The 16,740-nt window shown below is 32.9% G+C and overlaps 1 protein-coding gene across 5 annotated transcripts in view; it reads left to right on the plus strand.

Annotated features, from left to right (window-relative positions):
- LOC148606650 (uncharacterized) overlaps positions 1-16,740 on the plus strand; it is a 21,909-nt gene continuing 5,169 nt past the window's right edge. Inside the window, exons 1-4 of one of the 5 annotated variants that reach the window (XR_015915297.1) lie at positions 1-120; positions 7,550-7,673; positions 9,798-11,425; positions 12,467-12,545. Coding sequence is in view for 1 of the 5 variants with exons in the window: in XM_088545901.1 (XP_088402027.1) it covers positions 10,257-11,336 (1,080 nt within the window). In the remaining 4 variants the exon portion in view is untranslated. The other 4 variants (XR_015915296.1, XR_015915299.1, XM_088545901.1 and 1 more) reach the window with 4 other exon arrangements.

The raw sequence follows: 16,740 nt of genomic DNA on the forward strand, positions 1-16,740 counted from the left end.
CATCTGTTTACGGAGCTGGGAATTTTAACTTTCAGAGGCTTTAAATTTATGTCATGGAATATTTAATTACACGTAATAAGACAGGAAATATACAATGAAAACTATACTATAAGTTACAAGGTAAGCTGTTTAAATCAGAAATCAGTAAATGATAAATTCACCTCAAATTAATATAAGATATTATAGAAGTGTGAGCAAAACCCTGAAATTAAAAATCTCCGAATATTTTATTTCGTTACCAAATAAGCGATGTGTATCAAAGAGTAATTAAGGGTAGATGAAAAAAAGAAAAAAAGGAAATTAATGACACCGTAAACACATCGAATCTCATGGTGCAAATTGTATATAATAACGACCCACGAGTTCATGATGACGACCTGAAATAGTCTTCAGTGGTGACTTTGTTCCTGTAGCTACATAGCCATGTTCAATGAACAAAATTGTATAAAGTATAGCACGGTATTACCACGTTGATTCGATAAACCATATCCGTTGTCATATAAAAAAAACCATATGCAGGTGCTGATGGGATATCGACTTGGCCACAGATGAAAAGAAAGTTGACAATATGGAATGTGAAGTTATTTCGATGGTCGAATAGTTTGGCCATGCTTTTTGTCTTTCCGCTGCTATTTATGAGTGATTATAGGATGAAATAGCTATTTGCGGACGTTCATACATGCATGGTTTAATTCTTTTAATTCCATCCCGACATTTTGGAATTATTTCTTTTAATGTGTGGAACCGGTACATGTATTTATAGAATCTTGTTCTGAGACAATTTAATTTTTGGGCGAAGAATTGTAGTTAGATATTCTAAGCATTTATAAGTTTCTTTCCCCGAGCTGAAAATTACTCTCTGTAAACAAACTGTACCGGTAAAATCAATGCGGATTTAATAAACTAATTTTATGGCTATTGTATGCCGTTTAGATCGTTGCCGCATTCTTTCGAACTACACGGCCGCCATATTGGTTTCAAGTTGACTGGTGTTCATGCATGTATAAAGATCGGGCGAAGTTTATGCAAGTATGAACTTTCTGGAAAAGACGTTCTCGATCAATCTTAAACGGCTATAAGCATAAGGATCTTATGATTAGAATTAAACAAGATAAGAGGCTGACTTAACATTCCTGTGGTGTCCTTCATCTCAAGTGTTTTGTGGTTGATGTACACGTGATGTACAAAATCCACGAAACTAGGATTGTTTAGAGAAAAAAAAATGTTCAAAGCATCTTGCTAAATGATGTTCCTACTTTTGATTCAGATCAACTAAATAGTCATGTGTGTAAGAAATATTTTAGGGAGTAGCAGCGCTCTACTTGTTCCCATTAGAATCCCACAAGCGTTAGGACGTGCAAGAATTGATTTCTTAATGGACTTTGAATGGATTTTAAATTCAGCAGTTATGCGTGCATACAATAGTTGTTGCTGCAATTATTTGTCATTTTTTCAAAATTTCAGTTTGATATTCATGATATTAGAATAAACCTTCATTGTTACCCTTGTAAGTACAGAGAACAACCCACTATCCCAATTTTAGAGGGATTTTTGCACACTTATATAGGTTGATAGATATGTATATTAGCAACATAAATCCGCGTTTGCCAAAACAAATAAGGTCATTTCTCATTAATCTTCAATAAAACATTTTACCTTCATCTAAGTAAAACAAACTCCTTTTGTAAATAAGAATGGCATTAAAGAAAGTGGAAATATTCTTCTTTACTGGAACGGTATACACAAATTGCTAGTCTTTTGGGAAAACGGAATACAATTTAAATTCCAACAAATCTCAAATTAGGACTTGTTCGTTTGTTGACAGATTTCAAACCAAAAAATTAAGACAAAATGCTTATAACATGTTCCCTTGAATACTCTTAAAGACAAATCACACTACTGTTTATGCGCATATTATGGCGCAAACTATTATATCGTCGTCAATTTGTGACGTCGCATTTTGGCATTTATCTCCCTTTGATTGTAGAAGCAATATGACGTCGAGATTCAAGGGCCACTTTGCAAAATCTTCTGTAAATGCCAGGCGTCCGTCCGTATGTCCGTCTGTCCTACACAAACTCACGACTACAATTTCACAACGGATTCCGAGGAAATTTATACTAAATGTAACTAATACTTAGACATTGAAAAAAAAAACATAATTAGCATTGTCGGATAGTTTTAGATGGATTTATGCCAATTTGATTAACAAACATTTTAGCGAGGATCGGATGGGAGATATTGAAAAATGTTCTTTTCTTTGAGAATGTGCGCTAGTTTTCCTAATTCCGACAAGATATTTAATTGATGAATATTAAAGATAGTCCCGTATCATTGCAAATAAAACATAATTTGCTGATACATTTACTGAGGTAAACATGTAGAAAAAGTTTCATGTGAAGTATCTATTCCAGGGGCGTAGCCGGCGAATGCTCCTCCCTTGAAATTTGAGGATATTTTTTTTTGGTATGAAATCATGATTGATTGTCGTCCATTTGCCAACAAAATGTATGCAGTATTAGAGTAGGAACACTGGAAATATAATATAGCCTGACAATCAGGATGTATGTTTACCGACAAGTATGGCCTGCCAATTTATTTGCTTTGATTCTAGGATCAAATTTTCTGTCTTGCCATTTTTTTAGAAACCTTTTTTTCTTCTGCATAGAGCGCCGAAATATTATTTAATGTAAACGAAAAATATTAGGACAATAATAGATAATGCCTTTTTATTTCTTGAAAATTTCAATCCTCAAAGTACGCCATAAGAAGACACAAACTTGTACAAGTACTTATGGAAGGTGCACTCTCTTACATATAAAATACTTCACCGGCGGCTGTTGTGCGATATTTTCTTTCTATTGGCTAGTAAAAATATTACGTCTAACTATTGAAACGCTCCACGTTTATTTGTAAATGTTGAACTTTAGATCCCGATAAATCATTCGCTATTGAATTATTATAAATAAACATTGTGGTACATGTAACTTAAAATATGAATACGAATTAAAACATGTTCACGCGAAGAGGCACGGTCATGCAACCAAAATAGTTTTATGTATACAACGCCTTTTGCCCAATTTTCTGTTCTTCAGTCGTAATTCTTTTAGTATTCCGCTATTTCATCACAGTCAAGTTTTGTATTGCCGTTTTAATTAATATTCTAATTCCTCTACAGACGCTCCGTCGCTGACTATGACATAACGTCATCCAACATAACAGTTGGAGTAAGAAACGTCCAATAACCAAACAAATTCTGCAGAAATGGTACACAAATGTGATTAACTTTCTTATTTGATCGGAGACCTCCACTTTTTAAAGAGTTTATAATTTTAGCTAATGAATACCTTTTCTTACCGCGCGTTTGGAAAAATCTTAACGTGAGAACTATTTCAGATTACTGTGAATATGGTTCAAAAGTTAGTTATTCTTTTGGCGGGAAACAATAAACGGTTCTTTTTAGGCGGATAAAATTCAATATATTTTGTTTTTAATGTTTTATGAATGAAATACAGACAATTTCTAATCTACTGGTGTATGACATATGTCATTCGTAGAAATATTGGCAAGATCAGAGACGTCTGAATTGAATTCGGAAAATGACAATTATGAATATTTGAACTGCTATAACATTGTTAAAAACACGGTGACCTATATTTTAGAAGCGGATTTCAATGCCTTTATACATGAGACCATTCCATTAAAATGTCACCAAATTCCTAACGTCAGAACTGGTTAGTGTGATTTGTCTTTAAGGAAGCAAATTGACAAAAACCTATTATGCAGATTCAATAAATATTGTAACGTAAGAAGATACATATTTCTAGCATCAATTGATAAAATCAACAGTAGAAGTTTAGAAGCCTAGTAGTAGTAAGAATGTATTTTCTATGCCAAATAACACATTATCCTGTGAGTGTGAGTTACCTGATAGTATTTTAAACACACAATAACTGAATAACTGTTTATTAAGACTTAAAACGACAAAGTAAAACAAAACGTATATGTTGAATTACTTTGTGTATCAGTGTATCGGGGCATCATTTAGTACAAACTCAAAATATGTAGACATTGAACCACATTTAACCATAGCACAATGGATATTTCATTTATTGTACTGTAAAATGTTTTTTTCTTTTTTTTAAATTGCTTTTTGGATTTTATTGTAGGTTTTTTACTCGCTAGACTAGCTTGTGTTACATGTAATTCAGTTTTTGGCACTCACATGAAGACCTTGTTTTACTGAAACAGTTTATACTGTATTTTCAATAAACTATGTTGGACGTAGTTTTATTGATACTTTCGTGTTTTGTAAATAAGGTGTGCTTATCATTTACTTTTGAATTTTGAACTAGCTCGCCAAAAAGCGAGTACCGTTTCGAGGTAGAAACATTGTCATTTGTCCTATTTGTTTAAGTGTCCGTATGCTGTATCGACTCCAAGCTAGTGTTAAATCCGAATTCAACCAATTGTTTTAGTTCGTTTTATTGTTTTATTATTCCACCACTTTCCCAATAAAGAGGACCCCTCCTGAGAGCTTACAAATCTATCCACGTACTTTATATACCTTTCACAAGCCAGAACCATGTAGTCCAGTGGTTGTCGTTTTTTCTATGTTCATTTTTTTATCGTTTTACGTTTTTTTTTTCTCAATAGATTAGATTAAATTTCGTCCTTTATAAATAAGTGCACTATTGTTTATGACTTATCATAATCAACATAAACTTAATGGTCAATTACTTCCATAAATACGATTCACTTATATCGTCCGAACACGGAGGGGGAGGAATTTATTCCACCTAAATGAGAAATTGCAGTTCTGATTGAGCAAACATGTAGGGTTTTGTTTGCACCATCAGACTTTCAAATAATGCCTGTTTGCAAAAAAACCTTTAAGGCTTGCCGTTCAATATCATTTTGTGTTGAACTCCGCACATTCGAGGAATTTTCAATGATTGTTTTTTAGATTCGGGGATTTTTTTTTACTTTTTGGATAACATTTTAAATGAATAACTGTTAACCATACATTCATTCAAAAACATAATAATTGAGCTTTATATAGTGTATATTTCTTACAGTTCTGTATATATGTTTTTTTCTGTCTTGGAAAATTCAGCTTTCACCAATTTTAGTCACTTACTCGTCACGGCCTTCACTATTTCATTAATCATGAGCTAGCGCTGCACTAATCTTTTTCTAAACAGACAAAAATATGTCTCAAATACATCATTAATTAGTGTTGTATGTTTACAAAATAGCCGGATGGGGTTATACTGCTATGGTCTATGTATGTTACAATTATGCGGGTTTTATAATTGCATCATTACTGAAAATCCTATTTTACGCAAGTCTTCATTACTGCATCTCGTACGAAATAAATCATTTCCTTGAAGCACGGTGGGCCTCATATCAGTCTGACAGGAAGTCACATGTTTCGGTACTTCCTATACGAAGTTCAGTATTTTCGTATCTTCTTCACTAAAAAGTGTGTATTATATGGTTTTCAATACTTTAAATTCAAATACATTTTTTTTCGTTTCCGAATGCCACAAGAGAGGGCCGTAAGAAATCTGGTCTCACTTATTTTTTTTTTCAGATAAATAACAATATGCTGAATTTGAATCTTTTACAATTTAAAATTAAAATGCAACGAAATAATGTCTTGATATACAATTGAAAAATTATATCCATCTATATTGATTTGATTGTCTGTGTGTATGTTTGAATATTTTTGTTTGTTTGTTTGTTTGTTTGTTTGTTTGTTCGTTTTTTTTTTTGTTTTTTTGTTTTTTGTTTTGGTTTTTTTGTTTGTTTGTTTGGTTTTTTTGTTTGTTTGTTTTGCTTTGACACATTTTCAGATGTGGACAACAGTGTACATTTTACTACTTTCATTTATTGCTTTCTCAACACCTGTGGTAAGTTCTTGTCTAAGATAAAGAAACATATTTATATCAACTTCTAGTATAGTCTATTTATTTAACACACAAAAGCTAGGAGCACCGTCATATTGCTATTAGTGAAATCTCATTCGGTAAGGAGAATTTTTGATACTTTTCTAAGGGAAAGCTTAATACATATCCACAGAGCCAATAACTTCTAAATTATTATTAAAAAATTGATTAATATTAAATCATAAACGCCGACGTATTAAAAGACAAAACAGCGCCTCATGATCAGCACTTGTACAATCGTCTACTCTCGTGTCGACAAATTTCATCACTTCCGGCAGAATATGTTTAGGCCATTCATAGTTCTGGTCTTACATTGAACACTCCGTCAATATAAATTGTAAATGTAACAAAGCATCTCTTGAAACCTCATTATTTCTGTTACTGAAATGTTCGACCAACGATAGAATAATGCTTGAAAAAAAAGAAAAACGACTCGATCGTTTTATTTTCAAATTTGTAACATCAATACAATGCCAAAGAAAACGTTACTTTAACACCATCCTCTTAGTGCAAAGTAGACATTATAAGACCTAATATCAGGGATAAATATGCTGCATAAAGATATATTTTTAGATAATGATTCACGCCACAGGACATTTTCTGGTTGTTACAATAAGGCGCACCTAAAATTGACCCTGTCTGATTTTGTAAAAGTCAGAATTAAAAGTTGATATTTAATGGATATATTTATAAAATGTAGTTAACCGTTTACACATAGAAAACCGTAAAACAAGTTTATTTTTATTACGAAAATTTTAAGTGTCACGAATATTTTAGCTTCCCGTCTTATTAGGTTCCCTCCTCAGCATCATCTTTTCTGTTTTCAAAGAAACTACTTTCGAAGGTTAGGAATTTAACTTGCGAGAAAATGAATTGAAAGAGGTATAACTAGTTCTGCCTATTTTCAACCTCTGTGCACGTGTTCCTCCTGTGCTTGTTTTAATGTGCTTGATATTTCATAGAATGTGGCTGTAAATTTTAAGAGGATGTCCATGCTAAACCAGGGAGTGGGTTGCACATGAGAAATTTTGTTTTAAAAATATTTTGATTCATTTCATACCAAAAAGACATCCTTTGTCATAGTTGAATGCTGATTTTTGATTAACTGCACAGTTAAAAAGAATATAAATACATAGAAAGCATTACAGTTCATTAAAAAGGGGGGACTTAAATCCTTATTTTTGTGTGGTCGCTTTGTTAGAAAACTTTAAAATCTTTTTACTATTTGATTACATAAGTTTAAACATAAAAATTAAACAAATAACTCAGCGGGATCTAATTTACCCTGTGCCAACCATATCACAAAATCTGTCAGATTTTTACATGTACAGCATCTTAAAACGGCAACCCTGATTTGTGCTTCAACTCAGATATATCTTTTTCATTCTGTTACCACAGCAATGTGTATTTATGTCAATATTTACTACTACACTTATAAATGACTTTAACCTCTCGACATCAAAGACGAAAACATATGTACTTAGTTTTCACAGCCTAAAAAGAGATGAGTATCTTATATTGTAAAATATGCAATCGTGAATTCATCACGTAATGTTTTACCCAAACTGCGCTAAGAATGTTACTGTTTTATATTCTAGGAAGCACACAATTGTTCAGTTGATGAGTTTCAATGCACCAACTCATCTAAATGTATCTCGATAACGTTGAGGTGCGATTACTCTTTTGATTGTGATGATATGGATACATCTGATGAACACAAATGTAAGTAATTCAAAGTTTTGACAATTTACCTTTATACTGCTGTACCCTCTATCCGATGTATTATTAATATCCCTTTTTGTACAGAGCTGATTGCACGTGCTTTAGTCAGAGGTCAGAGGTTGCCGATACTGAACCAGGCCGGTTTCATGAAAACAACAAGAAAGATCAGATTGCCGGTATTCCAAGTAATTTTCAAATTTTAAGCTCAACATAAAAGTATTTCCAATATTTCCAAAACCTCTGTATGCCATATCATTTAATCCCTTTTAGAAAGGTAGAAAATACGCATGAAACCAATCTATCCATATTGATTTATCGTCTGCCATTTGCAAAGCTTCCCAAAAAACAATCACGTGACCAAAATACGTCATATGTCATACGAATTAACTATGGAAAGCCAGATTAACAAATAATGAACATTTTCTGAGGATTTGACAAACTAAAATATCAAACATAGTTTGCCTCATCTCAAAAACATTCTGCTTAGAAAGATTCAATGGAAATTAATAGTTAAGCAATATTTAACACTAGAAAATTTTGTTTGTTTGTTTGTTTGCTTTTTTTTTTTTTTTTTTTTTTTTTTGTTTTTTGTTTGTTTGTTTTTTTTTTGTTTGTTTTTTTTTTGCTGCTGATAATTTTATTAAAGTTGTTCAAATGGATAAATGATTTTATTTTCTAAGTTAGAATTACCAAATGAAAAATAAGTTGATAAGTTGCATGAAATACTTACATAAGAATATTTAAATATTTATCAATTAAAAAGTAGCAAGTTTCAATAATCTAATAATTGAGATCACCTAGTATATCAATTTTAAGTAATCTAAAATATTCTAAATGATATCAATTCTTAATCAATTTCAGTCAAATTATTATTTGAATAGGAATTGAAATAAGATAAACATCATTTTTACATAATTTGCCTTACATAATGAAGTGTTTAAATTCTCACATATAAATATTTCTCTTTAAATAGACTAAAAACATATTCTATAAAGTTATTTTTGTCCAGCACTATATTTTTCAATAAATCCAATACTAGCATACTTCTATTTAGTGGAAATGTATTGTATCCCATATGGCTTCCCATATTTGTTTAATTTCTGAACCGGAAATTCACGGATTTGGTGTACGACAACAATAATGGCGAATGATTGACATTCGACTTTCAGTCACTGGTGTAGTAATTAAATAAAGACATGCACATAACATAATTTGCAGAAGAGGAAGTAGAATGTCTGAATTTTATTTTTATGAATAACATTAGCGTCGTTTGGTCAAATCGGTAACTTGATCGGACGAATATTATTTTGACCAACGGAATGGGAGTACCCCAGTATATATTGACACTAAATAAAACAATGAAGTAGTTGATAACTCACAGGGAACTTAGAGAAACAAGTAAACATAATTATCAATAAGAATTATACTACTGACATTATTATTTTAAATATATATAAAAACTGTCAATATACTATAAACTGTAGAAGCTTATATGTGGTTCTATTTTCGCAAATTGCTGGATCACACATTGACTTGAATGTCAATTTTGTAATCAAACAACTAAATGTCTATAACACATTAGACAAGAATGACTCAGTATTGAAATTGTTTCGTGGATGTTCTTTGACAGCGTTCTTAGCTGATTTTTATGTATATCTTTTCAAACTGCCCATTTGACATTTTTGTAGATAGTATGTAAGGAGAAAAAGCTTGAACGTGTATTTCAAAAACTTAAGATATTTCGTTTATCATCTACATGTCCATCTCTTGCACGTTGCGTAATTTAGCCGATCCATTGATATGATTTCATATTTGTATTGCATTCATTCAAATAGGAATAGACAAGCCAACAAAGTTAAACAATTCAAAATGTAACTAAATACGTGAATAAAAATATCAAATATGTCAATATTATCCAAACGAATTAGCATCTTAAAACAAGGCTAAAACTAGCAGTGATAAAATAAGACGAACCTAAAATGCAAGTAATGGTATGAAAATAATAAAATATAGATATATGCAAAGAGCAGGATATAGTTGTACTGATTATTGTTAATGAAAATTTTGCTTATTTGATATCATTATAACATCTGGATTGCTTAAGTCTAGGTTAATCTCGTTAAGGTCCCAATCAAGATTCCGGATTGTGCACAGAAGGACAGTTCTTTTGCAAAGATGTACGACAATGTGAAACTGCCAATGAATGCAACGGGATAGACGAGTGTTCAAGTCGAACTAACAAATCGAGCTGTGGAAAAAGTAATACTGATCCAAAAACGACACAAAATCCGTCTACAAAACCACCCGAACCAAATACCTCGGGATGGTCGCTTACAATAACAAATGATCTCACCACAATTGGTTCGTTTGGTCTGCTTTCAACAAGTAGAAATCCAGATACAATATCGAGTTTGCAACCGACAGCGATAGGGAATCAGTCTTTAATTATTACAGATCAGTCTGCAACATAAGGAGATCCACCTTTAATGACAAACTTTGAGTGATTCGATAAAATCTACAAGTGATCTGACATCAAAGACACGAAATATATTACCAATAACTAGTGATACGATCACGACGACAATGAGTTCATTAACAACGACTAGTAATCCACCAACAACGACAGAAGTTCCGCCTAAAGTAACAAGTGGACCACAAACAAGTAGTTTTACTAGAACAATCTTGAATACGCCGTCAAATACGACAAGCGTTCTGCTAACAAAGATATTTCTGTCTACAAGCAAAAATAATCGTCATACAACGACCATTAATTCACCTACAAAAAGCGGCCTGCCCTCAACATCTATTGATCCATATACAGGGACTAGTGTACCATTTACAACGACGGGCATTCAGATAAAGATAGCCACTGATTTACAAAAGACAAGTGATCCATCTGCAACGACATATGATCTTACGACGACGGAAAGTAAACAGATTACAACGACAATATATTCATTATTAAGGACAAAAATAAATGACCAACCAGATACAAGTGATCTACCTGCCACGGCGACTGTTCCGCCAACAATATCAGGTTCACCTACAACCACGAAGTTTTCGTCTACAACAACGAATAACCTTCAATATACAAGTGACGCACCTTCAAGCACTGATCTACCTTCAACAACAACAGTTCATCCTAAAACAACGATCAGTCTGACGACAACGACAATTGCTCCGCCTTTTACGACGTTTGAACTGCCTGAAAGTGATCGACTTTCTACAAATGACATGCATACGTCGACGATTGAAATGTCATCAAAGACAACTGTTCAACCTATATCAACTAAATATAAAATACCAACGACCAGTGATAAAACAGAAACGATAAATTATTCTTCAGAGTATATGCGTTTGCCTGCGACGGATTACCTACAAACAATGACGAGTGAATCTGTTAGAATAGGTGATCTTGATACAACAACCAGTACCAGCTCAGGTAAAACGACAAATGACCATCTAACTACAAAGAGGGATATGTTTACAATAGTGACACCAACATTTCATCTTGATAAAGCAAGCACTTCAGTAGATGTGACAAGTGATATTATTACAACAAGTAAGTCGACAACTGGCTCGTTCGATATCAGAATCGACAAAAGAAGTTATAGCAGTCAAACAAGAACTCGCAACACAGGAAACAGTCAGTATCAAGACTAAACACATACAGACGACTACTGATAGTTCACAGATAACACTGGATGATACAAGGAAATCAACATCGGAACGGGATCATTCTGAAACGGCAGGTGCATCAATTATTCGTATATAAAAGTAGCAATATGTCGACGCATTGAATATGTATTAAGGGCCGGTAATTTGAAGAGAAACCCCTCAAAAAGAAAAAAAAATAAATGGAAAAGACAAAATCGCATAAAAATATATAAGAACGATAAGTATAGCAGTTTCGAAAAGATAGAAAACTGTAGAAAGAAGATTTATAAAATCTTCTAGACGATAATAAGTTATAGGACGGTAAATCGAGAAAACCAGCAACCGAACGGTAATAAAAAAATATAATCCAAGTATAACAACCTGACATAAAGAAAACAATACACAACAAAGAACATTAAATAACTCAAATAATACCTACAAAGAATCATCCGGATTTAAAAATGAGGTAGAATAGGCAAAGGAAAAAAATCAAGATATGTTTAGGACCAGTATATTAATATATTAATTTTTCTAAAGAAAATTATGGAACAGCATATTTTACGACAGCCCAAATGACAATATTTGCCTTTAATGACTGAAATCATATGATAATCTTTTGATTTACGACAAACATCTTTATGGAAAATAGTTATATATTTTTATTTCAATTGAAAATACATGTTTTTCGTAGTGCTCTTAAATGTGGGAAAAACCAAGAAATTTATGAAACACATATGTTACAATTTTTCCTGTTGACCACTAACACTGGTATAGTTACATTATCGACGATGTTAACGACTTAAATGGTGACGTAAATATTGAAGCAACATTTATAAACCTTTTCAAAATACCAAAATACTCGGACTACTACATGGATATTGCCTATGAACCTTGTTTAAAACCTTAAGCAAATAAAATATATTAAACCCTCCGGTCATTTGACATCAAAACTCTTGCATACTAAGAATATAACTTACAATTGATTATAACATTTCTATTGATAATCGGAATATTTCTCTCCGTCTTATCGTATTTTACATGGAAAGGTCAGAATTACTTCGAATCACCAAATTGTCATTTGCAAAATTCATTCATCGTGTATATCATTGAATGATATTATATTTCGTTCATTGTAGAACCTATGTTTTTAAAAGTCTTTGTTCCAATGATGTCTTTACTTGGTATGCTATCAATAGCTGTATTTAGTTTAATCTTGTGAGTACCGTATCAAATTTCATTTTTGCTAGTGCTAATTTCATACAAAATCTATAAGTTTTGATCTCAAAAGTGCAACAACTATACATACAAAATAACAAAAGCAAATGAGCAACTCGTACTCCACTGAAAACTGGGAGCAGGGACCAGGTGCACCGGTACATGTAGGGTCAGGATCCTCGGCTTTTCTAGAAACGCCCGCCGAGTTGTTCATAAGAAATCAAGTCCGTGGTAGACGAAAGAGGAAAGGAAACATATGACACGATGAACAAATCAGTTTTCATGGTGCAAATGAATACACCGTAACGATCCACGAATTCATGATGGCGACCATAAGAATTCTGTAGTGATGGCTTTAATCTTGTAGCAAGAAGAATAACTGTAAGAAGTCAAGGGATGTTGCAACAGTTGAAAGGGAAATTGACAATTCTGAATGAAAAGTCATCACTTTTGTCGAACGGATTGTTAAATAGTTTTCCCTTACCATCGATCTCCAAGTGTTGGTCACGATATGAGGCTGATTTAACAGTGTCTGTAGTATCTTATCTCAAGTTCTTTGGGGTAAAATGCGATGCATCAAGTTTAACGAAATTAGAATTGTTAGATGATACGTCATCTTTATAGCGGAAACTGAGATTAAAGGATCTAGCTATGCGATATTTTTTCTTTCGGATCAGATCAACTAAAAATCAGCCTCGAGTTTAGAAAAAAACATATCTGCGTTACCGGATATTGGAATAATAATTTCTGTGACAATAGTTTGTGTTTGTCATAAATTGAATTAAATAATGTGTTCAGATCGTACCGTGTCAGATTTATAGTTCCGTTACAATTTTTGCATATACAATTTTCTAGTATAATGCTACACATGTAGAATTATCTTCTTGAACATTGCAATCGTGTCATAAAGCAGATTATAAAAATGCATGACCTTAGTTGCTATACTGATAAAATAAATAAATGTCTGTTATATTAGTAATATGTGTGTCCAAGAGTAATAAAGAAAACTAAGGTTATAACGGTAATCAAAAGAATGCAATCCAGGGACAAAGACCAGACATGGGAAACAGACGTACACAACAAGAACATAAAGTAACTAAAATCATACATAAAAAATAACAAAAGCAAATGATCAACTCGGACTCCACTTAAAACTGGGAACATGGACCAGGTACAATGGTAGGGTAAACGTCCTCTGCTTTTCTAGAAACACCCGCCGAAGTGCTCATTAAAAGTCAAGTCCGGGCTAGACAAACTAGGAAAGAAAAACTATAAATAAATCAGTTTTCATGGTGTAGATGGATGCACCATAACGATCCAGCAGTTCATGATGACAACCATAAAACTTCTGTATTGATGACTTCTATCTTGAAACAACATAATTCTGTTCCAGAAGCCTATTTGTTAGAGTTCTAGCGCGATACAAAAAGTCTGCGTAGTTTCGGCAAGCTCTGGCATAACGAATCAGTTGTGATATGAACACTCCATACGCAGGTGCTGGGGGGATGTTACAACAGATGAATGAAAAGTCATCACGTTTGTCGAAAAGTTTGGTCAATAGTTTTCCTTTACCATCGATTACTAAGTGTAGGTCAAGATATGAGGCTGACTTCATAGCGTCTGTAGTATCCTTTATCTCAAGTTCTTTTGGGTAGATGCGATGTATCAAATCCCTGAAATTAGGATTGTTTAAAGATAATACGTCATCTATATAGCGAAAACTTAGATTGAAGGATCTAGCCAAACGATATTATTTCTTTCTGATCAGATCAGCTATAAAGTCAGCCTCATAAGAGTGAAGGAATAGGTCAGCAAGTAAAGGAGCATAATTTGTTTCCATTGGAATGCCGACCGTTTGTTGAAAAACTCGTCCACCACACTGGACAAATATGTTGTCGATTAAAAATTCCAGCATTTTGTAAACATCTTCCTCTGTATATTTGGAAGATGATTTGGAATTATTTCTTACAAAGTTTGAGGAATCTCTACCGAGAACTATATATTTGTATCTAGGTGTACCATTTTTTTTTGGAAAAAACAACGGTGTATAATGTTTTTAAGTCGGGATTTTAACTGAGTATGGGGAATAGAAGTAAACAGTGTTGAAAAATCATAGGTTTTAATGCTATTATATTCAGATAATAGTCTTAAACTGATTGTCTCCAAAAGATCTTTCGAATTTTTCAGGATCCACATTGAATTAATACTACTACAGAAGTAACAAGTGTTGTGGTAGGACTGCAGACCTTCTTTGACAGTTGTGAGTAATGAAGTTAAACGTTTTGAAAGAGGTTTGGTGGTACATTTTTCAGATCCAACTATGAAACGTTGTTTGTATGGATTCTTGTGAAGTTTAGGAATCCAGTACATAGACGGTAAATCACAGTTATCGTCCTTGGTAGATAGACCAAAAGAGGATAGCACAGATTTATGGTTTTCCACAATCTCTTCTTTAGAAAGAGTGGTAGCAGTATAGGTCTTATCACTGCTATTGTTTTTTACGTCTACCTCTGATAATAAAAATTGGATATAAAACGTTTTGCAGACAAAAAACAATGTTGTTTTGGGCTTTGTCTGCTGGTTCGACAACATATTTGTCATGTATAATAGGCAATGTTTTTGCGACATCGGGGTCTTTGAAAACTGATGTAGCCTTGGCATTCATTGACCTACTTTAGACTTTCATTCGTTTCAAAATTAAAGACCTCACGGCCTTTAACCACTCTGACAGAGAATCAATGTCTTCTTGTTCTCTTTTTATCCATTTTCTTGCATACTCCTCGACGGCATCCATAAGAACTTTAAAGTTATAATTCCAATTTATGGAGCGTGGTTCACGGTACTTGGGACCTTTAGAAAGACTATTACGCAGGTATTCGTTTTCGATAATGGTTAAATCTCCCGTAACGACGTGACCAGAAGGACCATATTTGAATGGAGAGGTTACACGCCGTGACGTTGTTGTCGTATTTCATAAAAGAGCAAGATACGAGATTACATTGTACTTCCATATCAGGAGCAGGTTTCAGCAGTCATATTTTTGGCAAACAAATGACAACTGATGGCTTCTGATTAAAGGCGTTCATATTCATGGTTATTTTTCTTTCAAGGGATGAAAATCAGATTAAGTGGAGTTTAATAATATCAATGCATCTTAAATTATATTATAGTTTAAGCTAACGTGAAGGTTTCGAATTTATTATCTACTAAACTTTATTTTGTAATTATTTGTATTGCAGTGTTGGTCGAAATTTAAGTAGTACTCCAGCTAAAAATCATGCACACTGAGATTCAAACCTACATATTTATTTACTTTTGGTATTGTGTTATAATTATTGTAGTCTACAATAGTCTGAAATATAACATGTGGCTTCTCATATAACCCCTGTTCATAGGAGATATAAATTACAGAGAATGTATTATAGATTTCAAAATGAAGGGAGATAACTCTATAAATGACACTGAAACAAAAATCCATTGAATTTTCAATGTGAATTATCTCGTAAAAGCAAATGGATTGTAATGAATGAATATATATTTCGTCGTATAGACCCTAAAAAACAACATAAGCCCAGAACAAAAATGTGCAACTTCATGGGGAGCATAACATGTTACAGAATTTGCATGATTCGTATAAGGACTGTTACATAAATCGGATAAAGATGATGACAGAGAGACTGTATTCATTGTATCATGATTACAATTTCAAAACATCATCATCTCAGTTCCCATACAATTTTTAAAGAATTTATGTAAGATAACCTTAGCATAACTGCCATGTCACTAGACAGAACGCAAACATCATACCGAACTTAATGGGGAGTATAGTGTATAAGTTAAAAAAATTTAAAATATAAAGTTTAAGTCGAAAAAGTTCGATTAAAAGAAGTAAATGATGGGGCATAGAGGCAGTGTATGGTATAAGTTTGGAAGTATGTTTCAACAAATGTAATCACCGCCAATGATGCGTACAAATAATATTTGATTTGATTCCATTTATCATTGTTTTATTCAAATATTTTGTTTGGCATCAATCTATACTTTGCAGAGATGTTAGGCCCGAATATCCTTTGATGATAATTTAAATGAGTAGTGTAAGCCAAAGAGTAACCAAGGAAACCAAGATTCTAGCAGAATTCAAACGAATGGAATCCAGGGACACCAACCAGACATTGAATGCATATCCGCACTGCAA

This window comes from Perna viridis, chromosome 9, assembly GCF_037379345.1.
Source record: "Perna viridis isolate PV_CMFRI_1.1 ecotype Kerala chromosome 9, ASM3737934v1, whole genome shotgun sequence".
NCBI classification, from domain to species: domain Eukaryota; kingdom Metazoa; phylum Mollusca; class Bivalvia; order Mytilida; family Mytilidae; genus Perna; species Perna viridis.